This window comes from Medicago truncatula, chromosome 2, assembly GCF_003473485.1.
Source record: "Medicago truncatula cultivar Jemalong A17 chromosome 2, MtrunA17r5.0-ANR, whole genome shotgun sequence".
Lineage (NCBI taxonomy): Eukaryota > Viridiplantae > Streptophyta > Magnoliopsida > Fabales > Fabaceae > Medicago > Medicago truncatula.
The window spans coordinates 50,817,726-50,844,172 of record NC_053043.1 but is presented as its reverse complement, the minus strand read 5'-3'; the positions used below and the strand labels follow the sequence as shown (position 1 = coordinate 50,844,172).

At 33.5% G+C, this 26,447-nt stretch overlaps 3 protein-coding genes and 1 pseudogene across 4 annotated transcripts; 2 read left to right on the top strand and 2 right to left on the bottom strand.

The window, feature by feature from the left end:
• Positions 1–737: 737 nt before the first annotated feature.
• On the top strand, positions 738–4,126 carry LOC11421506 (pentatricopeptide repeat-containing protein At1g80150, mitochondrial). 2 transcript variants are annotated; one of them, XM_024777399.2, is made up of 2 exons: positions 738–2,447; positions 3,282–4,126. In XM_024777399.2, the coding sequence occupies exon 1, from the start codon at positions 883–885 to the stop codon at positions 2,200–2,202; it is 1,320 nt and encodes a 439-aa protein (XP_024633167.1). In that variant the 5' UTR covers positions 738–882; the 3' UTR covers positions 2,203–2,447; positions 3,282–4,126. The 2 variants fall into 2 exon arrangements, with proteins under 2 accessions (XP_024633167.1, XP_003597877.1); XM_003597829.4 differs by having other exon boundaries at positions 3,154–4,126.
• Positions 4,127–10,457: 6,331 nt separating this feature from the next.
• On the top strand, positions 10,458–14,212 carry LOC11433580 (pentatricopeptide repeat-containing protein At1g52620). The gene is made up of 2 exons (XM_003597826.4): positions 10,458–13,380; positions 13,713–14,212. Exon 1 carries the CDS (start codon positions 10,620–10,622, stop codon positions 13,086–13,088), a length of 2,469 nt encoding a protein of 822 aa, XP_003597874.1. The 5' UTR covers positions 10,458–10,619; the 3' UTR covers positions 13,089–13,380; positions 13,713–14,212.
• Positions 14,213–15,349: 1,137 nt separating this feature from the next.
• On the bottom strand, positions 15,350–19,951 carry LOC11433579 (nucleobase-ascorbate transporter 12-like; annotated as a pseudogene).
• Positions 19,952–22,274: 2,323 nt separating this feature from the next.
• LOC11425894 (uncharacterized protein At2g34160) lies at positions 22,275–24,482 on the bottom strand. The gene is made up of 5 exons (XM_003597824.4): positions 24,265–24,482; positions 24,130–24,178; positions 22,927–22,989; positions 22,768–22,832; positions 22,275–22,552 (listed from the first exon to the last, which is right to left on the bottom strand). The coding sequence occupies exons 1-5, from the start codon at positions 24,394–24,396 to the stop codon at positions 22,451–22,453; spliced, it is 411 nt and encodes a 136-aa protein (XP_003597872.1). The 5' UTR covers positions 24,397–24,482; the 3' UTR covers positions 22,275–22,450.
• Between the last annotated feature and the right edge of the window lie 1,965 nt (positions 24,483–26,447).

Below are 26,447 nucleotides of genomic sequence, written 5' to 3'. Positions count from 1 at the left end.
ACAACAGAATATTAAACCCTAGAGACGGAGAGATTCTCCCCCTTACCTCAAATCCGTAGAAACCTTTGGTTTGACTTGATGTTGCTGCACTAGGATTCCGCTTCTCTCCATCTGCTTTTCCTCTCCCTTTAGCAAAACTGATTTCTAATCCCTAATATTCCTATTTATATTTGGGCTCATTATTCGCTATAATTGTCTTGCTTTCCTACACACTACTCTTTTACTTCTCCCCACCCCTTTTTGTTATAATCTTACTTTCTACACCCACGACTCTTTATTTATTTTGTTAGGACACTCCTCCTCGTTCCTTTTAATTTTCTCAAACCACCTCACACTCCACCTCATTATTTCTATTTTCTCAACAATAAAATAATACCTAAGCACAAACAACATCACCAATAATATTAATGAAAACTCCATCTATTAAACATCATTGAATTAATTAAAAATAGAAAATTAGGGTGTTACACTAAACATTTAAGAGTCGGTACCTATTAGGTACTCCATTGGGGTGAATCTTTTTCGGGGTCTTACTTAAGACCCTCACTTTTTAATATTAAAAAATTGAAATGTGATGATATAAATTTATGGATATTTGATTAGTAAATTTCATTTAAGAAATTTTCGTGAAATGTTAGATTGGAAAGATTGAATTCTTATTAAATACTTATAAATAAGTGATATATACATGTGAGCTTGGTTTACGGGAAAAAGGTTGAATATCCTATAGTGTCACTATCCTATCCTATGTTGGTTGGCTTGGTTGATGGGTCATAATAGTAATTTAATAGAAGAATCCACGAATGAGAGAAATTGGGGCAAAACCCCCTTCAATCGAATTCGAATGGTGGCGTTGTTGAATGCTCTTAAACCCAAATCCAAATGTTCTTCACCATTGTCGAAGAATTTGAGCATGATCCTCTCACTCTTTCCCTGATCATGCTAATTACCTCTCTGCGATCCACTCGCACTCTCTTGAAAATTTTCGCACCTTCTTCCACCGCCATTAAAACCCTAAAACCTTCAAAACCCGCTCTTGAAGTCCTCAAATCGGATTTGGAACCTTCAAAACCCGCTCTTGAAGTCCTCAAATCGGAGTGGGTACCTTCAAAACCCGCTCTTGAAGCCCTTAAATCGGAGTGGGACCCACACAAACTCTTCCACATCTTCAAATCCAATGCCACCAATCCCATCGTCGTTGAAAACCGTTTTGCCTTTTACGACACCGTTTCGCGTCTCGCCGGTGCTAAACGATTTGATTACATTGAACAATTACTCGAACAGCAGAAGAAGTTACCGCAATCGCGCCGTGAAGGGTTTGTTGTAAGAATTATTACATTGTATGGTAATGCTGGTATGATTCAACATGCTTTGAATACTTTTTATCAAATGGGTGATTTTAGATGTGTTAGAACTGTTAAATCTTTCAATGCTACGCTTAATGTTTTGGCGAAAAGTCGAGATTTTGATGAAATTTCAAGGTTTTTAAATGAGGTTCCTAGAAGATTTGATATTAGGTTAGATGTTTATTCGGTTAATATTGCTGTTAAGGCTTTTTGTGAAGCTGAAAAGCTGAAAGAGGCTTATTTGTTTATGTTGGATTGTGTGAATAATAAGGGTGTTAAGCCTGATGTTGTTACTTACACGACTCTTATTTCGGCATTTTATGATCATAAGAGATGGGAGATTGGTAATGGATTATGGAACCAGATGGTTTTGAAGGGTGTTATGCCGAATCTTCATACGTTTAATGTTAGGATTCAGTTTTTGGTAACGGTTAGGCGAGTTTGGGATGCCAATAAATTGATGGCTTTGATGCAGAGAAATGGGGTTACGCCTGACGAGGTTACCTTAGTTTTGGTTATCAAGGGTTTTTTTCGGGCGGGTTATCCTGAGATGGCGATGAGGGTTTATTCCGCATTGCACGATAAGGGTTATAAGATTAGTGCTAATATTTATCAGACCATGATTCATAATTTGTGTAAGAGAGGTGATTTTAGTCAGGCATACACTTTATGCAAAGATAGTATGCGGAAAAATTGGTTTCCGAATGTAGATACCATCTTTATGTTGCTGGAAGGACTAAAGAAATCTGGGAAGATTAATAAAGCAAAGGTGATTGTTGCGTTGGCTGAGGGCAGAAAACCTCCCTTCTCTTTCAGTTATTTGGCTTCAATGCAGTCCATATTGTCTGGGAACTAACGTTAGTGGAACAGGGAAATTCGCTCAGTTTGGCAGCGCAGCGGTCCAAATGGATCTCATATTCTTTGTATTCTATTCATTTGTACATCTTGAATATTTAAGTAACAAGCCGGAAAATTTGACGGCATCTCATTTATACAAGCTGTCAAACACTAGTTATTTCAACTCAGTTAGCTCATTGTACCACCCTGAATAATATTCCGACCAAGGTGGTATTTCAGAAGGCAAATACCCTATAAACTCTTGTAAGTTGTGAAGCACTCCTCCCTTCAACATTCCTTCCCTCTGCCACACACATAGAGCGTTTTTCCATTGCAGGCAAATCTTGCATGGTTATGAATGTTCTAGATGCACATGTACATTCTATTCTGTTCTGTTTTTATTGAAGAAAGTATTTCTGTGGGGTGATTTATTAATGGATAATCTAATCAAATATTCATTACATTTGCAATGATAGAAAATTTTTGGGGTGGATTTTTGGTGTTTGAGGCCCTTACATATCTTGTAAAATCACTTCCCTTTTGATGTATGCATATGCACGAATAAATGCCATTATATGAATGCCAATATAGTCAAAGTTGGTTGTCTTACGATACTTATGGTATAGGTATAGTAAATGATTTCAGAATCACGGTGGTGAACACAATACTCATTTTTAACAAGCTTGTTACTTTTGGATATTAATAATCAGATATAAACCTTTGAAACATTTTGTTATTCATTTTCTTCATACAAACAAATCACATTTTTGTTATCAATGCGTCGGCTGGTTTCATGTTCTTTTATATTCTCATTCTAGATATGTCACCCATATGTTTAAACCGTTTGATATGAATAATTATAATTCTAAATTAGTTGTTGGATGATGTATAGATTTTAGGGTTGGTGTTTTCTGACTTGGTAGAATATGAATTTAAATTAGAACTGACCCCAGATTCCTTGTCATTGAAGTGAAAAGGGAAAAAGTATTCTTGACATGATCTGGAAATTTCTGGAAGTATTTTGATTTGCATTCCGGACTTTGTGTAGTGGAGAGTAGATGTCTAATGTCTTGATGTACAATGGGCACTCTTATCCAGGTTCTGATGCTGTCGGGAGAGCGTCTTTCAGCACTGTATAGAAGTCGCACCGGCCTTCTGCTATGAAAACTATTCTGAACTGTGTATGAGGGACAAATGAACGGGAAGGGAGAGAGCATTATTGCATTGGAAGGCAAAATTGAGCTTAAATTTTGTGATTATTCATAGACATGAAACGTTCGGTACACGACCATGGTGACATTGCTCCCGTTGATTATTTTCAGTCCTCAGCTAACAGCGTGGACAATTTTTGACTGAACAACTACACAGATAAAGAGCATGTACAGAAAGAGTAATGCTACACAGGTAGAAAAATATAATCAGAATGTTAACAGAATACTGGTGAGGTTGCTGGGTGTAGTAGAGAGCGGTAAGGGACATGCCTACCGGGTAAAGATTCCGACAGTATTTTTTCTTTCTAGCATTTTTTTTTTTACGTAGAAGATATATGAGAAGCTTCATTCATTTTTGAAGAAGCTTCATTCTTAATTCCTCTTTCTTTTTAAATAAATATTATCATTCTTGATTAAGAAAGAGGAGTATGTAGAAGATACATGAAAAAATAAGTTGAACAGTTATTCTTATTAATACTAAGTTTTGAAAATCATCAAAGTTACTTATCATTTAAACTATACTCTTCTCACCATATCTACTCCTTTTAGTTTAGTGAAGTCCTTTGAGTTTTTAGAAAGTTTCACAAGTGAAGCGGTTTTATGTATTGAATACAAGCTTATTTTTTACTCATCCGATGATTAATCTCTGTTTTGTTTACTCTGAACTCATATCATATGTATAATGAAAGTTGAACGGCTGTGCCACATGTAACGTGTTTTTTTGTTAGCAAACATATTCGTTAAACGTTGAGCCTCTCAAGCTTCGTCGATGGTTGAGATGATTTTTTTTTTTTTTTTATCTAAGTTCTGATGTCAAATACAATGTCTTTTTTTTGCTTTTATACGGCTGTTAAAATAAAAATAAAAATGACATGCATGTAAATTATAGAATATAAAACGTAAGAGGGGTAAAGATAAACATATGCAATGTCACATACACCATATGTGTTTTGATGTGCAAATAATCAACATGAAATTAAGTTTTTTACACAACGTATAAAACTTTTGAATATAATTTGTATTGTGTAAATAATCAGATTTTTATGGAGATGATAAAGAAATTAACATAGGTATAAAAAATGGGCAACCTACTCTCCCAAGAGTTTTAAGGGTGATTTATGCTTAAACTTTAGGTTCAAATCAAAGACCTTATTTAAGTTAGAATAGATTTCTGGCATCTCATCTAAACAAAATAGGTATAAGATAGACAAAACTTTGCACTTAAACATTACTCCTCCGGTCATATTATTTATAAACAAAAAACCATTTCTAAAGTTCATCAAATATTTAATGTAGTTTGTCTATATTATAGATAAAATACATTAGATATTGGGTTAATATGTCTTTATTTCCCTGTAATTTGGGCGAGTTCCAGTTTACTCCTTCTAAAAAAATTTGTTTAGATTCAAACCTTGAAAAATGAAGATTCTCTTAAATAGGTATAATAAGTCATGTTATTCGAAAAAACTTTTTAATTTTGAAAGAAAAATCTGAACTTTTTTTAAAATATTTTGAAATATATTTTCTTATTATATTAACAAATTTCAAAATATTTTAAGTTCCTGAATTTTTCATTTTTTTATAAAATAAAACTTCTTACTTTCGAAAAAAAAATATGGTCTTTTTTCATTTTTCCAAAAATTTTCTATGAAAAATACCATTGATAGGTATTTCAATTTGGACGGGGACTTCCAAATACATCGTAAGCTAAACCCATGCTAACAAATAACCAACCCGCAATGAATAGGGAGGTATATCGAATTCAGAATTCTATTTTTTCTTTTTTATACTTTATACAAAATACAAATAGAATTCGTTTTCAAGAATGATTCTCGAATCCTATTGAATCTAAGGACATATGTATAAAAAGAACATATTTCATCTAGTTTCCTTATGCCCACTATAACCAATTATTTCGGTTTTCTACTAGCAGTTTTAACAATAACCGCGGGTCTTTTTATTAGTCACAAATATTTTATTGGATCTCTAATCTTTGTCACCCCTTTCCCGTGAGGTTTTATTAACTCCTAAGTTATGTCGAGTAGACCTTGTTGTTGCTAGAATTCTTAACTCATGAGTTGTAGCGACGGGTTTTGTTATGACTTTTTATTATCGTCCGACTGTTACGAAGGCTTTTGCTTTTGTTCAATATATAATGACCAATTTTTTTAAATTTTTCCGGTATTTAAAAAAATCTAGAAATATATTAATTTTTTCATTTTTTGAAATTTTTCCATATTTTTTTCATTATTTTTAATTTTACCTGATTTTTTTTCATTTTTATTAATTTTTTCAGATTTTTAAAAAATTTTCAGAATATTTCTCATATTTAAGATTTCTTTTTATTTTCAATAAAAAAATCATAAATGCCACGTGTACCCCATAAAAAAAATGAAAAATAAAAATAATTATACAATCAGCGTGCCACATCATCCAAAAAAGGTGACGCAGTGTGCCACATCAGCAAAAATGTACAGTCAGTTGGCGCCAATGATATTTTTTTTTAGAGAATCTTCATTTTTCAAGGTTGGAATCTAAACAAATTTTTTTACAGGGGGGATACATACATATTAACCCTTAGATATTTAATGAACCCAATAAGTTATTTTTTTGCTAACTGCAGAGAGTATTATCTAAATTGCACAAAAGAGAAATAAATATGAAGATACAATTATGATTCAAGTAAAACTCTTGTCCGGTATATATACAATTTGAATAAACTCCCTTAACCAATTATCAACCTTAACCTTAATCCTCTCAAAAAAGAAAATCTTAATCTTAATATCGCCAAAGGTATTAATATTCCATGTTTTGAATTTTTAAGGGATTTCAATTTTTGGAAAATAAATAAATAAAATAGGTCAACCTATTATAGGAGTATTCAAAGTCTCTTTAACTAAGTAGACACGGTCTAGATGATTAGTACACATGCTAAAGTGCTTAAAGGAGAAAGTCTTCATTGAATTTTGAAGCGTGAGTAACAAGGGATAGTGATCAATATAATGGGCTCCTAGGATCAGAGTGCGACATGAAACTTTATTCCAAATCAAGGTCCAACCCAGTTTGTGAAATTTGATGAAGCAAGCATTCTAGTTCACCATTGAAGTGGATGAGGTCTATCTATGAGTTTGAGCCTTAAAAACCTCATGAGTATGTAGTGTTAGAGAAAATGAGAAGACTAAGCATTCTAGTTTGTAATGTAAACGAATTGCTTGCAGACAATATATTGAAACAAACTCCAAATCATGTCTTTGTCTAAGGAATTTGAAGACTGATTCCTAGCATTCTTCAGGAAAAAAATTTCACTAACATATTGATGCGATAAATATTTGATCTAACAAGTAGAGAGAAACAAGACTCCTAGAAAGAAAAAGTTATTGTAAAGAAGTTGAAGAAATGGGAGCCTTGTATTGTATTTGACTAGCACCTTTTCAAAGCATGAAATCTTTGATCAGTCTTTTGCTTGTTAGGTAAGGCACCATCATATGTTAAGGTGGTCTTTATTCAAGTTGGTCTAAGGATACCTATATAGTATATACCAAACAACATTTAGATGAAATCATCTATTTTATCTTTCCATTGATGAATGTTTCTTAGGTGTTGACAGGATCTCATGCAACCTAGAATTTAAAAGCTACCAGAAATTGTTCTGAACAATGAATAACAAAGTTTGGATATGATTTCAGAAAGTTAATTTAGTCAATAACCAAACTAGGGGAGTTTGAAATGCATAAATAAAAAGCACCAAACATTAAAAGTTTCAAAAAACTAAATACTAGAAGGAAACATCAAACATGAGAAACCAAGTTAGATCCAACAAATGCTAATTTTAGCTGCCTGCCAAACTCATTGACATCCACACCAACAGGATTCCCCTAATGCATCACAAATCACAATGCCACAAAACCAAACCAAGGTTGCATTTACATCTTTAATTTCCTTTAGGTCCTTCAAATGTCTTCTAATGGAAACTAAACACAATAAGTTCTAAAACATAACACAATGCAGTACGGATTATAGATAGGGACGCAAAGGGCAGTTTGCAACCTTTATTCTAAAATTTCGACTCGTTGATCCATAGAAGGCCTCATTCATGTATCCCCTTTCTCTAGTACAAGACATTCACAAAATATCCCAACATTACAATTGCAAAGGGACTACACTATCATGTTCCAGGCACATAAACTGTCAAAAACAAATACAAGGACAAGAGTTCTCAAAAACTCATACCATAGAGCTCCATACATAATTCAACCTACACTGAAGATAATTACTAAAGGATGAATATTAATGCTCACAGAACCAAGCTCCTATACAGAAAACAAAAATTCTCCACCGAAGATAAAAAATAGTTCTCACAATGATCCCTCCTTCCTCCCTCCCCATATCCCTACAACTGAATACCCTCACACACATCGCCTCACTCTCTATCTACCGTGTGAGCATGATATTAGGCAGCTGATGTGCTAAGCCCAATTGACTGATTGTAAGTTTTTTCCAAAAAGAAGTAACATAATTAAATTGATTCTTCAAAGTTGGTAGGAACTATAGGAAAGGAGAAAAGTGTGCTACAGTTATGTATATAAAACCCATGCTGCTGGGTAGACAAGGAAAAGTGATGAAAAGCAATACAATTTGAAACTGCTAGCATTACTTAGGGAATTATGAAGCTCAAATTGATGAGTAAATAAACATTTGTAAGTTTACATTTAAAACAAAGTAATATCTCATAGAAGTAAATTTAAAGTAAAAAAACATCTTACATTTAAGAGTTCAAACTACAATGAAGCAATTTTCGAATACTAGCAAACAATGCATCCCTTGACGTTGACGCGATAAGAGTTCCATCTCTTGGTCACTGAAATCATCACGATATGGAATTGTTAACTTTCTCAATGATGGCCTTGAAAGTATCAACGAGGCAAGAACATCACGATGCACATTATCACAATTTCTCAAATTGAGCTCTCTCGGTTGTGTGCAGTTTTCTACCACATGATTCAAGCCTTTATCGGTAACATAATGACAATGTGCAAGATCCAGTTGCAAAAGCTTAGGACAACTCTTTGAGATCACATACAATGTGTCATCATCAACTCTTGTTTTTGACAAATTCACAAATATCTTCTATGGATATGTAATAGCAAAAGCTCAAATCAAGTAATTGCAAATTGGGAAAAATGGAAGAGAACATTTTGAAGTGTTGAGTTCTTAACCAATAATTGCCAGACAAATGGAGATACTTTATTTTTAAGTTAGGACATACAACAAAATCCATCAAAGAAATAGAATTATTATTGGTTTGTGTTAATTGCAAGAAGCAATGATAGCTCATGAGGGTGAGGTTTGGGGAACCTTTGGAAGAGTTGACCGAGGAAAGGGAGTGTGGTGTCACGGATCATGAGTGATAGTTTGAGACGATTGGTGATTGAGAGAAACTGTTTTGAGACGATGGAGAGAGACTTCAAGTAGCTGTTGTAGTAGTTGTCGCTGTAGCCGTAACAGTTGAAGAATTTGAAGATGTGTTCCCAACACTCATCAGGTAAATATAAATCTGTTGCTGCAGCCATTGAAAGAATTTCTCTACGTACGACGATTGGTGAATGATAAGAGTGACGGCGTTGGTTGCAAAAGGGAGTGACTGAGTAGACTTGCGGGTTAGGTTAGGTCAGAATCATGCGATGTCCTATCAACGTAATATATTAATCAATCGAATTTTTTATTTTATTTTTTAAAGCAAGATATGATGAACATATAATAGATTGGTCTAAATGTTAAGAAATTTAGACTTCTTAAATAAGTGATCTGAAGTTTGATCTTTGACTATGGAAAAAATTTGATTGAGAGGGGAGAGTTTAACTTGTTTGCTCTACAAATTTCTTTATGAAGATTGATCACACTATTAAAGAGTGATTGGAACAAGTTAGATGGTATGAGTTAAGCTATTGCAATGTGTTTGAACTAAAATTTGAAACTCAAATGTTTAAGGTATATTTTACTGTGCGATATGGCTCAAATAAAGATCTTTTTTGTATTTACATTATACAAACACGACTCTAAACTATAAAACGACGAGCTAGGGTAATTGTTCTGAACTGATCAAAGGACCAAAATTCTATGCTTATTGAGCTCAAAGACACATTGGCCTAATATAACGGACAAAACATAGGTCCAAGCACTAGAAAGGCCTATTCACAAAGGAATCTGACCCATTAATCTTAAATTTCTTTTGTCTTGTCTCAACGGGTAAACCATCAAATTCCTCCATTTTGTAATGTTTCAACAACTCCTAACTAACACCGAAGTTCTTTTTTGATGGAGCGTCAGTCATAACAATTTTTCACCAATCCCGCAACGACACTTTGTCAATGCCCATAAAAGACACCTTTCACCCTAAAGTTATGGTACACAACTTTTATCATTTCAATACCTCTCACTTTTGCTCCCTTACTAATTTGATTGTTAGAGTGCTTGTCATTTAACTTATTCTTATGAGTAGCATCTCAACAATGATGTTTCTACAAGTGACATGCATAATAATCCTCATCCAAATCTAGCATCATACCTACAAAGGAGAGCAAAATTTAAGATAGAAAAACTCATCTTTAAACTTCAACAAAATCTCGTGGACCATATTCGTCAACATTTTCCTCACACACTAGTCAACAAAGTTACGTAAGTTTGTCACCATTTCAAATAATCTGTATTTAGTTCATCTATAGACAATACTACCTCCGTCCTTAATTATAAGACCCTTTTGAGAATTTTTTTGTCCCTTTTTATAAGACCTCTTTGCTATTTCCAACTACATTAATTATTTCTTTACATACATGCCCCTATTAATTATACATCTTTTTCTTCAATTAACAATAAATAACATGTTAAAACATAAACCATCCATCTCTTAAAGGATAAAATTGTAAAAACAATACTAATTACAAACATATTTACAAATATTCAGTATCTTAATTTCCGTTATTTTTTCAAAAGGTCCTCTAATTATGGACGAAAGTAGTACATAATATACAATGTATAGTTTTGAACTCTGGCCACCACAAAAAAATTATAAAATTTCAACATCTTCACTATATCGGTTCCATGGCCATGGCTCTTTCCTACCAAAAGAATGAACAGGAGAAGAATGCTAGTTCTTCTTCTTCTTCTTCATCAACTTTCTGCTTTCATATAAAAACCCTATGACCCATTTCATCCCTTGAAAAATCCAATGTCAAAGTCCATTCTTTCTCTCATCAAACCTCATCACCACCCAAAACCTTCATCATCTTCCTCTCTTCCCCCACACATCAAAACCCTAATCCACGACGTAATCCAAATCCTCAAAACCAATCAATCTCACCATTCTCTCCAATCCCGTTTTGCCGAATCCCAAATCATCGTTTCCAACGTAGCCCATTTCGTCATTGATCGAATTCATAACCCTCAACATGGTTTATACTTCTTTCACTGGGCTTCCACATTACCCTTTTCTTCTCCTCTCAATAATGTTGCTTATTCTTCACTTCTCAAGCTTATGGTAAAGTATAGATTGTTTTCCGAGATTGAAATTGTGTTGGAGGATATGAAAAATCGAAACTTTAAACCTACGCTTGAAGCATTGAATAGTGTTATTTGTGTTTATGCTGAATATGGGTTTGTTGATAAAGCAGTGAAGATGTTTTATATGGTTTGTGAATTGTATAATTGTTTTCCATGTGTTGTTGCTAATAATTCTTTGCTTAATTGTTTGGTGAAAAATGGGAAAGTTGATGTTGCCTGCGAACTGTATGATAAAATGCTTGAGCGGGGTGGTGATCATGGTTTGGATTTGGTTGTTGATAATTATAGTATTGTGATTGTGGTGAAGGGTTTGTGTGATGTTGGGAAGGTTGAAGAAGGTAGGAAGTTGATTGATGATAGATGGGGGAATGGTTGTGTTCCGAATGTAGTGTTTTATAATGTGATTATTGATGGGTATTGTAAGAAGGGTGATTTGAAACGTGCTACTAGAGTTTTTGAGGAACTGAAATTGAAGGGTTTTTTGCCGACGCTAGAAACTTATGGGGCTTTGATCGATGGGTTTTGTAAGGCGGGAAAGTTTCAAGTAGTTGATCAACTTTTGAATGAAATGAATGTGATGGGATTGAATGTGAATGTAAAAGTGTTTAATAGTATTATTGATGCGAAATACAAGTATGGTTTGGTGGACAAAGCTGCCGAGATGATGAGAATGATGACAGAGATGGGCTGTGAGCCAGATATCACGACTTACAATATTTTGATTAACTTTTCATGTAGCGGTGGAAGGATTAAAGAAGCTGAAGAGTTCTTAGAGAGAGCAAAAGAAAGGACGTTGTTGCCAAATAAGTTTAGTTATACACCCCTCATGCATGCTTACTGTAAACAAGGGGATTATGTAATGGCATCCGATATGCTTTTTAAGATTGCTGAAACAGGAGATAAACCGGACTTGGTTTCTTATGGAGCTTTTATCCATGGAAGTGTAGCTGGTGGGGAAATCGATGTTGCACTGATGGTCCGAGAGAAAATGATGGAGAAGGGTGTATTTCCTGATGCTCAGATTTACAATGTTCTGATGAGTGGTCTCTGCAAGAAAGGAAGATTTCCTGCTGCCAAACTACTACTTTCAGAAATGCTTGATCTAAACTTACAACCTGATGCGTATATGTATGCCACCTTGGTAGACGGGTTTATTAGAAACAATGAACTTGACAAGGCAACAGAGCTTTTTGAAGTCGTAATGAGTAAGGGTATAGACCCTGGCGTTGTGGGATATAATGTCATGATTAAGGGTTTATGTAAATGTGGAAAGATGACTGATGCTGTGTCATATGTAAATAAGATGAAAATTGCAAATCACGCTCCAGATGAATACACTCACTCCACAGTTATAGATGGATATGTAAAGCAGCATGACTTAGATAGTGCACTCAAGATGTTTGGACAGATGATGAAACAGAAATACAAACCAAATGTAGTTGCCTACACCTCCTTGATCAATGGATTCTGCAAGATAGCAGATATGAGCAGAGCTGAAAAAGTTTTCAGAGCGATGCAATCTTTTAATTTGGAGCCTAATGTTGTCACATACACTATACTTATTGGTGGTTTTAGTAAGACCGGTAAACCTGAAAAGGCAGCATCTTTTTTTGAGCTAATGCTGATGAACAACTGTCTTCCAAATGATACTACATTCCATTACCTGATAAATGGTTTAACAAATATTACAAACACTACACTTCTTATTGAGAAAAATGAGGAAAATGACAGGTCCTTGATTTTGGATTTCTTTGCAACGATGATATCAGAGGGATGGAGTCAAGTGATTGCCACGTATAATTCTATTATCGTTTGTCTATGTAAGCATGGAATGGTCGACACTGCCCAGTTGTTGCAAACTAAGATGCTAAGGAAGGGGTTTCTTATGGATTCTGTATGTTTCAGTGCCTTACTGCATGGCTTATGTCAAACAGGAAAATCAAAAGAATGGAGAAATATTATATCTGGCGATCTCACTAAGATTGATTTCCAAACTGCATTCGAGTACTCCCTGAAATTAGACAAATACCTGTATGACGGAAAGCCATCAGAGGCTTCATATATTTTACTAAACTTGATTGAAGATTCCAAGCTTTCTGATCAACAAGGCGAAGTTCAAAGAGTTACAAGCACATAGTAAAGAAATTCCCATACTTCATTTGGAAATTCTACAAAGATATAGGCTGATCGACTCAACAGTCTCATACATCTCATATATGAATGCGTACAAAAGGAGGTTTACAAACGTCCATTTTTCGTTATGCTTGGTGAAAGCACTTGGCGAAGAGACAATGCAAGTTATCTTCTGCTAAGCATTTTGTGTGAAGAGGCTATGAGTGATTAATTTATAGTGCAACTGCCAACTGCCAACTTTTTGCTTGCAGCGTAACTGGCATGCCTTATGTTGTGCTTCCAAGAACAGGAGAAAGGTACTTGCTATAACAATATAAATGTTCTGAATCGATATGAATTGCACAGATGCGATGCATATATACCAGAATGGTATGCATGACAGTACACTTTCCTCCAAGTGAAACATCAGGGGATGCTCTGTATTATGTTATGTACAATTTGTTTGAAATTTAAAATTCAACGGAGAAGCTCCTTCCCATTTGTCACAAATATGGAAGGAATTTTTCCTTAATGTTATATCATAAGTTTTTAGCAGTTCCTTGGTTAAACAAGGGAGATCCCTTCAACATGATAACAGTTCCCTTAATGTACCTACACAGTAATATACTAACATCAACTAATTTTACAGCCATGGCTTGGAATTGGATGTGCTATGAAGTCTAGTAAAAGGGGTACTGGATTCAACTCCACGTTGACAGATAATTTGATGGTCATGCATGGATTCTCATTCTGATATGGAAAGCTAGCTGAAAAGGAACCTGTCAAGTTATTTGACAGCAAGAACTGAGCTAAGGGCAGAGAAGACAAGTTGGTTCTGCCTGGGGTCTGCTAGTCTTTGAGCTCCAACGAATACTTTGATGTTGTGGAGGCATGCGTGCAAATGGTTCTGCTATTCTTTGGTTAGTAGAGATTAGCTCTTGATCTAAACAATAGAGTTAGCTTAGTTGGATTACATAATCAATTATTCTACTTTGATTGCAAACATGAAGCATAGTATACATACTCATTGAGCTATATTTATCAATTTTTTGTAGTTCTAAAGAATAAGTTGTGTATGAGCACGCACAATCTCTATTAAGCATTGCGAATCAAAAGTATAAGATATATATAACTTTGAAATAGTTTGAATACGAACTGTGATATCTATTTTGTTATTATGATTATTATTTTAATGTATTTTTTAGTTTAAATTGATTGTATCTGTATACATATTATATTCAAGCTAGAATTGTACCAGTAAAAACAATTTTTCTGAAAGCACGCGATAAACAACTATTATTGGTAATTTTTTAAGTGAAAAACTACATAACTAGCCAAATAGAAAACCCTTTATTTTTTAACATCAGGCTTAGGCTATAGGTTTCTATCAATTAATCTGTGACTTATTCCCACCCCTGACTTGTTATTAAGCTCAAATCAGGCGTTAGAGTAATATAATTGGTGTCTTTAATTTGGATGGGTTAATTGAACTTCAAAAACTAAATTGGTGTCTTCAACTCCGCCTATAAAAGTTTCATTTTTCACAAGTTAATTTTTCAGACAAGCAAAATATCATAAATGATTTATCAGAAAAGGATTTCAAATGGATTAATAATATTCTTTCATTTTATCACTTGAAACAAATTAGTAAAATAAATTAATCATTTGAACCCCACAAAATTTGTAAAACTGCAAAACAACAAACCAAAATTTTATTTTTAAAAATACACTATAAAATCTGAAAAAATCAAATTGAGTAGCAATTATTTTATTTATTTTACCATATATTAGAATTATCAAAGCTTAAAAACTTCATTTTTGCATTAAACTTATAAGGTGAATCCATGTTTGATCCTTAGTTTGATGCTTGAGAGACTGCATACATCTTCCCAACCAAACTCAACTGCCAAGCTTGATCATACTCGATTCAGACATGGGAAAACCTTTGGAATCTACATTCTGATCAGCCCATACTCTCACACACAGCTACCTTTTGGATAAGATTTAAATATTCTAATGCAAACTTACAATTCATTGTTGGAGAAGACAAACATGTCATGCTCCCTTAGGTTTAAAGTTCTACATCAGATTTAACATGTCAATTTTGGCATCAACATAACTAAAATCACACTTGACAGAAGATGAATTTTTTTACACTGAATCCAACACATGCTTGGTGTGAGTAATTTCTTACAGAGCTTTTCGCAAATCAAACAATACTAGTTTTCAAGTGTTCATGTAACACATCAACTACGTACGATGGAATAATAGGTTGATCAGAATAAATATGACAAACAAAAATTTTACGGTCCCTGTTGAGCAGGTACAGTAATGTTCGTATATACATAACCAGGTAGAATAAAAAACACTCCAACAGGAGATTATGAATGAATCAGAATAGATAAATCGATAATCTAAGAAATTATAACGCAAGTAGACGCCTCTGAAAGTTTAATGTACACAAATTAATAACTCGGAACTATGACCTACCGGTCATATTCTACTAAAAAGCACGGTAAAGCCCTACAAAGAGACCTAGAACTAGTTATAACTAACTAGTAACTATATTAATCAATATCAAACTAGTTCCAATAAATCTCTAACTATATGAAAAATAGTCTACCCATGAAACAATACGAGACCTAAACTGAGGCGGTACCTCGGACAGTTGAAAAACATTCATATACTGAACATGATCAACTAACGAGAGCACTGTCACTCAGAAGCCAACCCACTTCACCCATCGGAAACACCGACCAACTCTCGCCGGCAACCCATATTCACTAACAATGAAAGGATCTTCTCTGGCATCATTAGGTTTGGACCAACCGTATAGCTCACGTTCTTGTTTACTGCCCGGTACAGTATTATCCAAGATAAGAGCAACGAGAAAAGCTATCACCATATGCAGCGAAAATATCATGTTCAGTACATAGTTCAACTGCAAAAGGAACATATTCACAAGTGTTTTTTAGAAAGGAAAAATAAAACAAAACTGACATCAACCTACAACACATATATTTCTAGTTGAGAATGGAACTAAGGAGTGTTATAGTAAATTAACAAATTTCAATCACAGAATTAGACAACATCAAAATCAAGCATTAGAATCACAATAGTAAAGGAACGTGACAAAACATAGAGGCATACCTCTTCATATTTGCTTCGGAAAGGCCCGTGAGAAGTCACGATGTAAGGTTGAAAATAACTTGGTACTGAAAAGTTGGACTCTGGAGAGCTCTCATACTGTTGAAAGTATGCAGGTATGGAAAGAGAGAAGAACAATGACAGTCCAACTATAATGATATTTCGAGAGCTTCCGGTCTCAGTATAGCGTAGATTGGACAAGCCTAATGCTGTAAGCATCGCCCACATAATGCAGAGGAGACCAGCAACCATGGCTTCAGGAATTGAAGCAATGAACCCTCCGACCTTCCCTGTTATATAGTAAAAGTAAAATTAGACATGGTATATTTGTGATATAAAAAAAATCTACAAACGAACGAGAGAATGAAAAAATATAAATCTGCATCTCAAAAGACAAAATATGAAGCAATGAAGTACTACTAGGAGGAAGGAAAAGGCGTCCTTCAAGATTAACAAATAAACTAAATAAAGAACAAAAAAACAAATAAGCTCAAGGGTGTATCAAGGTAGCTAATGTTTCTAATTCTGTTGAACGGCTGTTCGTCACAATATGGAGTAACAAAGGTAGATGCAAATGCAACAACAGAATGATAATAGATACTTACCAAATAGAGATAATACTATGAGAAGACACGCACCCAATTGAACTGGTCTGCGGCTTCCCATTTTTGTCCCAGCAATTGTGTGAACATTTTCGGTTAGAGTTGTTGATCCCATTCCAGTACCCCAGAGACCAGCCAACAAACTAGAAAAACCTTCTAGACCAATACCGCGACTAAGAACCCCAGGAGTTGGAGGTCCAGATGCTGCTAAAAGTGAAGAAGTGTGATATGTGCCAACCTACAAGGTTAAAACAAATGAACCTCAACAACAAAGTACAATGATTATATATATCATTTCAATTTTGACTTAGCATACTGTAAACATTTCATAGATCAATAAAAACACAAGTTTCATTCTGCGGTGCTAAAATTTCAAATCTTATTTTAGGGATAGAAAATCGAGTCATGCACTGTGTTGTTCCATTGAACGAGATCAAGTTAGACTATCAACGTATTCAGAGTCAATATAAATAAATTAAGTCCAGGAAACAAAATAGAAAGAAATAAAAAAGATAAGAATCTAACCGAATCCACAGAAGAGATTAAGGAAACGACACACATCACAATAGCCATTTTCCAATTGAACACAGGAGTACCCCATTGCAGTGGATAGGGAAATCTAAACCATGGGGGTGATGTCATTGTATCAGAAGTATTAACTTGACAATGTTTCATCCGGCCGTTTTCAGTCAGCAAAAAAGCAAATGTCCATGTGACTGCCAAACCCAAAGGCACCTGTAAATTAGGTAAAGAAAATAATATCACTTAACAAAAATCATTTTTTACACCACAGAAATTTATTTTCTCTTCTGAAGAGCAACTCAGAAGAATAATGTGGCATTAGACTTACTGCATATATCTGAAATATGTGATGTCCAAAAACAGATATCTTACGAAGATACTGCAAAAAGCAATATATAATAAAATATATCAGCACACTGCAACGATTAATACCATAGACAAAGTAGGAATCTGAATTCAACAAACTTACAAGACAAAAAACAATAAACACTAATATCTGTACTGCACCGATCTCAAGACACGTGCCAACTAGAGGAAAAGTCCAACTGCAGCAATGGTTGAGGATACAACCACGGGATTGATAAACCTGAAAATTGAGATGTCAAACATATTACTTTTATTACAGACACTAAAGTGATCATATCATGGTGAAAGGAAAATTGTATAGGCCCGCAATATTCGTCCGGTTGATACCATCATATCACAATGCACGTGAGAAATTGCCAGGTCAACCCCAAAAATACTTAAAGGCACTATGTAAAACTATTTTTCCATGTTGTATTTACTAACATTATTCTTCTTTTCAGCATTATCTGCTATGATTCTACTTGAATTTTTCAACCATTAGCAGTTACCTACATTATGTATTGCCTCAATCCACAGGAATAAATGTTTTTGATGAAACAATGAAGCCTGCGTTAAAGGCAACTAAAAAGCCAGGAAAAAAAAAATCCCCAAAACCATACCTTACTAACAGAGACATAAGACCAGTATAACCAAGGAGAGTTTGAAAAGCTGATCCAATAATTATAGCCCCTTGCAGCTCCTTCATTATATGTTTGAATTTCTGAAAATTGATATAGAAACATTATCAGCAACCTTAGTTCCAATTATTCCATCAAAGAAGTTTATAACGCACAATAGAAAGCCTGTTACATTTCACGAATAACCAACAACAAAACCGGTATAAGACCAAAAATGCCGGTTAGTTTGAACTTGGAACAGTGATGTGAACAACAATCATCAACTAAAACATAAAAATGAAAATACACACACATTCCATATAATCCTTGAAACTTCAAGGAACAATTTTGGTTACAAAATAGAACAATGATGTAGACAACAATTAAAATGAAGTAAAACATAGAAATTTTTTTAAGAAAATACATACATTTTCATTCAACTCTTGAAACTCAGGTGAGTTGATGATAGCCAAAACCGGAGCCAGATAGACAAAAGAAGGCCCTTGTATCAACGGCAGCCGAGACCCAAAAATAGTGTGCAGGAGTGTAGTCACTCCAGACACTAAGAGCACAGTACATACCATTGCTGCAGTTTCATCCTATAGCCACCAACACATCAGATAACAGAAAATAGTATTCACAAAATATATTTGCCAAAAGCAAAAACATAACCAAAATAATTGAAAAACTGAAATGACTACTCACATGAGAAGCTCCCATAGCAGGAGCTATGACAAGTGGAGTGAGAATCAGTGAACCTATTATCGAGAGGTAATGCTGAATCCCATATACAGCAAGGAAAACTGAAACATACATGCAAAAAAATTATCAGCATGAATAAACATTTTCAAACTAAGTGAAAGCATAAGTATGTATTATCAAGGTTGTCACACTCGAGGGTCTAAGTTAACTCGTTTAGGCTATGTAAACTCGACTCATAGACTTGAGTCACAAACCGCTACGAGTTTACCTAATATTAAAATAACATATATAGATAATATAATATCATTATAATAATAGTAATTTAACATTTCATCTCTAATAAAGTATAAATATGGAAGTGTAATTAATAGTTGTTCCTCACAACAATACTACAAACTACTTAAAATAGAGATATTACAATACATAAATAATTAAATCAAATATTGGCTAGTAATTACCAAAAGTTTATGTTTCAAAACAAAAAAATGTAGAAGCCTAAACCAACCATCAAATGAGTTTACCGATGGAACTAGTAGGAGTTCACTAAAAATAGAGTCAGTTTCATGACCTAAATTGTAAATCTGCAAGAGTTTAGAGTTTACTTGGATTTTAACAACCTTGTGTATTATTATAGTATTACCTAATGCTGGCGAATCCGTTAGTTCGTAGTTCAAAGGCGAAGGCCTCCGCCTCAACACCAAGTCATCATGATCAACCATCACCGGCAACCTTGTCGTTCTCTCCTCCACCCGAGCATTGTTGGTTGGAACTCCATCAGAAGGAGATGGAGGAACCTTATCACCATGCGGCACATCATTTACCGCCTGCGAAGGAGTGCTAACAACAGGACTTGCTTCAAGGTCAGGTTGTCTGGACAAAGACTGACCGGCTTTGGTCTCGGCGGAGAATACTGGCTTGAAACCAGTTTTCTGGGCCCATGAAGAAGAAGCCATTTGTGTAATGAAGGTTTTTTTGAGAGAATGAAGGTAGTGAGCTGTGAAGGAATGAAGGTTGTGAGTAGCATGATAAGGTATATAGAGAAATCTGAGGAAACAAATATAGAAATCTACCGCAAATTTGTGCAGTGACTGTGACAATGATGAGACTCAGGAAAATAGAAATGGCAATGAACGATACTATACAAGTATACAACACAGCATAATCTTTTTTGAACGCGTTATTTCATTAATTTGAATTTATTACACTTTTACATGTTTATTTATTCTAAACTCCCGTATTACACTTTTACATGTTTATTTATTCTAAACTTTTGTTTATTTTTTGAAATGTCTCTGCACAAAGTAACTCTAGAGAATGCGGTCATAGTATATCAGCATATAAACTACACATCTTACATTAGATAATATAATTGCGTAAAAAAAAAAATTAGATAATAGTATAAATTATTATTTGATTTAATTCAATTTAATTTCATCTTTCCGGAGCTTATCCTACCAACTAAGTTAACCTCACGATAACATATGTATTATCCTATTATTGTATTATTTTTTTTAACCTCATATTAGATTATATTGTTGACTGATATATCGGATGAATGTGGCGAATTGTGGACAACATGCAATTGTTGTCCAAGATTTTTTTTTTAGGGGATCCAAGAAATCTATTTGTTAAAAATTAAATAAAAAAATTCATCCAAAGTCTCTCACTCTTGGCCGTCCTCACAAAATTAATGGTAGTTTTTCATAGTCTTTCACTAATTAATAAATTCCCTAATTAGTTCACAACATAATTGACTACATTAAATACATCAAATCAAATGTTACTCCATCCGTTTTAAATTACATGTCGCAATTTTATAATATGCACTATTCATATAACTTACTTTGATCATATTTTTTTAATTAATATATAAATACATATGTTAGCATGTAGAATGTGTTTGATTTTTCTCAATAAATATTTTCAAAATATCAAATTTTTATAATTTTTTATTATATATAATCAAATATATTAATGGTCAAAATTGTGTATTGTGATGTATGGTTGACTACAACATGTTTTTTGAAATCAACCGAATAACTATATTAGCATAAATCATAATCTTCGGAAATAAACAAACGTGTGCATTATCATCTCTATAATATGATTAGCCTCAATATTAATGAGTATATTACCTGCATCTCTCAATATTAATGAGTAGCATCATATCCCCCCCCGATTGAAGGGCATGTTAAGCTACCGCAAATTTTTGCAGTCACAGTGAGACTGAGAAGAACAAAAATGGTAAATAATGATACTACTTCCGATCATTTTTATAAGAAATGAACCCCTACATTTTGTAAAAATAAAATAAAAAATAAACCCCTACCTCATCAAGATTAAAGAAACATTTTGAAAATAATTATTTCCATTTCTATTTCGTTTTTTTTTTATTTTGTGATTTCGTAGTCTGTGTGATGTTGGTTTGTTCGTCGTCTTTGTGCGGTGTTGTTTATCTTTCTTATTTCGTTTAGGGATTTGCAAGGTTATTGTCAGAACAGTTTCGATCCCATACAGTCCAATCAATGACTTTGGACTTTGGTGTCGTCAGATTCGGAGACATAGGTATTCAGGAGACTAGGATAATCATTTGTACTTAATGAATAGGTTTTTTTTTCATGGTTAAACAAAACGTCTTAATACAATATATATCAAATGCGGAAAAAAGGGTATAGAAGTGCATGTGCTACAAATCCTTTTTTTAATGAGTGAAAAATTATTTTGATCCTTCATAATTTTCTCGTAATCTATAATTTAGTTCCTTAAAAATCAAGAGCTACTTTAAAAACATTACACCAACTTTTCTTCCCAACATTCAATGTATCATGTAACACTAAAATCTTGTTCACTTCCAACATTTTTTTTTATTTAAAGATGTTCATTTCCAAATTGAAAACCACGAAATTTACCCTAACACGTGTGACATTTTTATCCAAATGGTAAAAAACTAAAACAACTAACTTTATATATATCTCCACATTTTCTTCTCCCTATTATTTCCAAAATAGTGAAAGGTAAAAATATTGAGAAGACCAATGAACGTATAGTACTGTTACAGTGTCTTTACTTCGATGCCATCCACAACACATTTTATTAAGCAGCTGCTTCCCAAGGTAAAGGACAATATTGCAAAATAGGAAAATCTATTTTGAAACATTAGCACCTCATTTGGTTTAGTAATGTTTGCCAAAATTATGTTAACAACTTGATATTTATGATCTATTGTTGAAGACAATTGAGTGCTTAGTCTCCCAATCAATCAAGAAAAGAATAAACTAAATCCAGGAAGAATGAAAAGCCTATTTTATACCAATAAGAAATCAGGGAATTTTGTAGATCAATATTGCAGGTCAATTTATAAATGAGATGTCTTCTACATGGCAACAACAAAAATGCAAATCATTAAAGATTACATATCTTCAAAAGATTCAGATGTAGCTTTCACTTGAATTTCATGCGGTCTGTTCTTCAACATCTCCATTTTCGCCTTCTTCAGCAGCTGCAGCTGCCATCAGCTCATCGAAATTTGCTGTCTTCCCAAGTACTATTTCAATCTAAAACATGATTCATCAAATGTAGAACTCAGAGACCAATCATAAAGAATGCTAAATCGTCAAAAGAGATTTTGGCCTGACTATAAATTCAACATAAATCCTTTAAACAATAACCCTATGACTGTGCGAATGTGTGACCCGCACAAACCAAGGCGAAACAGGTCTTGGCCTAAGGCAAATATTATAGAGTAAAAGGAAACTGCTTGCACCCTTACCTTGGCCTTTTGGACTGGTCTACCTCTAGAATCATCCTTTATGTCGACAGTTGATGTCATGACTTCTGTAATAATGACATCAGATAATTAAACCACTGGAGAACTAGAGAGTGTAATTGAGGAAACAGAAAACACAGAAAAGAAAAGAAAAAGACTCACTCTTTTCAACAGCGAGGCCGTTATTTTTCAAAATTTCAGCAACAGTTACCACTGTGGCAATTGCTGTAACAAAGACAGAAAAAAAAAATCAGATATCATATCAAAACTCTAAGCATGAAAAGAGAAAAGAAAGACAGAACCAGAAAGTTATATAAATCACAAAACACACTGCACTTTCTTCCTCATTTTATGTTTGTATAATATGAGTGTCTGGATAATCCACATCTCAAAAGTTATTTCCTTCTAGTTCAAATTTTTAAAATCATAAACCATTTTTCTAGTCTTCAATTCATCATTACAAACATACTTATAGGCATTAAAACTTGAAGCATATAAGGTTGTAATTTTGTAAGTAGTAACCAATTTGTCCCTGTATTTTCGTCTTCAATCAAATAGACTAGTTCAATACCCTTAAATCCTAAAGTGGAAGAAATGCCCCATTGGGTGGAATTTTAGTGTAGTCAATATGGTTACAGTAGTTCCAAACTACCATATGGTTACAAATACAGTTCATCCAATAAATCTTCATTCATCAAATTTTCCACTTTAAGTTTTACACCTGTAACTAAAGCCTATGAAGCACCGATACAACACAGACACCAACATAACATAGACACTAACAAGTCACACCTATAAAATATGAGAAAATTAAATAATTCAATCTAAATACATGTGTCAGTGTCATGTTGGACACTTACACGTGTTAGACACTGGGACACATCTTCAAATAGAAGTGTTGATGCTACAAAGACTAAGGGTGCGTTTGATTCACAAAATAGTAAGTACTGGACAGAACAATGCAAGACAAAACAGAACTGTACTCTGAATAAAAAGTTGTCTCATGGTTTAGTGTGGACAAGAATTCATGTTCTTGTTAAGTCCCTTCCATCTATTTTGTCCAATCATGACTAATGTACAAAAAAAAAGTTGTCGATTCCAATCCCCTGTTTTTTAGCAAGTCAAACGCACCTTAAACCACACAACGCGACCGCAAAACAAACCTATGCAGTCTACCAACAGTTAATTTGAAGTTTCATAAGTGGTTGGAGACAAAAAAAAAACATTAATCAATCATTCATTCATCCAAATAAACCTAACCATTAGTAGACATTCACAAAAAAGCAACAAAAGCAAAGTTCAATTAATTTAAAAAAAAATAATAATAAATAGTGAGAAGGATTTGAATAATAATAATAATAATACCCATTCCAAGTGCTGAGAGTTCAACCTCATTATGTTGTTGCATGTATCTCTGAAATAAATAAATGAAGAAAATTGAAAACAAAATAGGACATAGTAATAAGAATAAGAATTGAAGAAAGAAAAGGGTTATGTTACTTTGGCGAGATTAACGTAGAAGAAGAGGGGTTTTTTGGTATTAGAGACTTGAATGCGATTCTTCTTATACGAATCGGAGTTGTTGTTGTTATTAATGTTGATGTTGTTCACTCCTTCTGTTATTCCTTCCATTTCGGATGATGATACGATACGATCGATTCAACTTCAGTACTATATGATATGATATGATCAAACCCTAACTCTAACTAAACTATGTTTTTGTTTTAGGAAACGAAAGTACGTACAGTACAGTACAGTGTTCTTGCGGTTTTTTTTTTTTATTGTGCCGAGGCCCAATAGTGCTTATTGGATTGGACTAGACCCACACACGAAATAAGTTTTTGTTCTCTATCAATATATAAAAAACCCTAAAATATGGTTTTGGTCCCTGCAAATATGTCTCGTTTTGGTTTTAGTCTCTGTAAAATTCTTTTGTTGTTTTTGGTCCCTGCAAATATGTCTCATTTTGGTTTTGATCCCTGACTCCACTTTTCTGATGATTTGCACACGTGACACATGATGACTGAACCCATTTATTAGAGAAATAGTCCCCGCAAAATCTTTTGATTTTGAAAAAGGTCCCTGCAAAATATTTTGTTTTTGAAAATAGTCTCTCATGGACTATTTTGTAGGGACCAAAAACAACAAAAAAATTTTACAGGGACTAAAACCAAAACGAGACATATTTGCAGGGACCAAAACCATATTTTAGCCTATAAAAAAATTGTTTTTAATCTTTATAAAGAAAAATGTGTGGTTTAGTCTATATGTATTATTTCATTATAAATGAATAGACCATATCGTGAAAAAAGACTAAAAATGAGGTGAGAGACAAAATTCCAAAAATGAAAATGGAATAGAAGAATCTAAAACCGATTTTTTAAGTAGGTGTCAAAATTTCATTTCATCAAAATGAATTTAAGTCTAATGTAAATAAATGTCTTTTATAACTCACGAATGTGAAACGTGCTATTCAAAAGAAAGAAAAAAAATTGATGAATGAATATCACATGCATTTATCTCTTTGTACAATCAAACGCAATGTTAGTGTTTTACTACATTTGTGAAAAGCAGACTAATTATAAGCATTGGAGGTAAATTAAAATGTGGAAATAGTTTAAGATTAGTTTCTCATATACTACTCTCTCATATCACTATTATAAACAAAACAAAAAATCAACATTTAGATTTCACTAAAATAAGTAAAACTAAACCAAACTTATTTAACATGTTTTAATAGTTGAGTTTGCTTTTTGAACAAGTAATTTTCTTCAAGATAAACAGGCAGACAATGAAAATTAGTCTAATATGTATTAGGGTTCATGCCACTAAAAGAAGTAAAACTAAACCAAACTTATTTAACATGTTTTAATAGCTGCTTTTCTTAACAAGCGATTTTCTTCGAGATAAACAAACACTTTTTTTTTTTAAATCTCAAAAGATTAATCAACAAATTATTAAAATAAACATTAACTTTTTTAATAATTCACAATAAACAAGTTTATAGATTCTTTTTTTCCTTGCGGTTCTATTTACTAAATAAGTCAATAGAATTGCGAGGTGTAAATGTATATATGATCCAAGGTGGTGATTTTAGGAATTGCTTGTGTCATTTGAAGCAGATTGTTTGTAACACTTTGTTTTTTTTATGTACAAAGCACAACAATTTTTTTTTTCACACAATTAAATGTGGAGAAGTGGGGTGTCCGGGGTTCGAACCCCAGCCCCTGCATAAATTATGCAATGTCCTACCAACTGAGTTAAACTCACAGGAGGGACCAAAGCACACCAATTTAATGGATAAGACAGGTCGATTTCTTAGCTCAAATATTGATAATATTAACTTTAATTAAATCACGACTGGACTGGGTCATATACATTATTATTATTTATGCGTTACGTAATTAATTATAATTTGATAAATGCAAGTAGATAAGTTGAGTGTTAAAATCCTAAATGTTGAGGCATGTGCTGTAGATGGAGGAGCTGCAACCAAATTAATGTTTTTATTATGACTAAGTTTAGACAGAGAGGTTATAATTTTTTGGCATGTTTTTATTATGCCTTGGTGAAATGAACTTCCTTATTTTAATTTTAGATGATGATTATAACTTATAAGACCAGTTATTTCATAACCTCAGTCCACGTTCAGTCAATGAAAATAAGGGAAATTGTTCAAGTAC

Bases quoted from the DNA above. Each gene is read 5' to 3' on its own strand.
- LOC11421506 (XM_024777399.2), top strand. From the start codon at position 883: ATGTTCTTCACCATTGTCGAAGAATTTGAGCATGATCCTCTCACTCTT.
- LOC11433580 (XM_003597826.4), top strand. From the start codon at position 10,620: ATGTCAAAGTCCATTCTTTCTCTCATCAAACCTCATCACCACCCAAAA.
- LOC11425894 (XM_003597824.4), bottom strand. From the start codon at position 24,396: ATGGAAGGAATAACAGAAGGAGTGAACAACATCAACATTAATAACAAC. The intron at 24,179-24,264 runs GTAACATAACCC...TATTTATTTCAG, and splicing joins TCTACGTTAATCTCGCCAAA to AGATACATGCAACAACATAA. The intron at 22,553-22,767 runs GTAAGGGTGCAA...ATCATGTTTTAG, and splicing joins GACCAGTCCAAAAGGCCAAG to ATTGAAATAGTACTTGGGAA.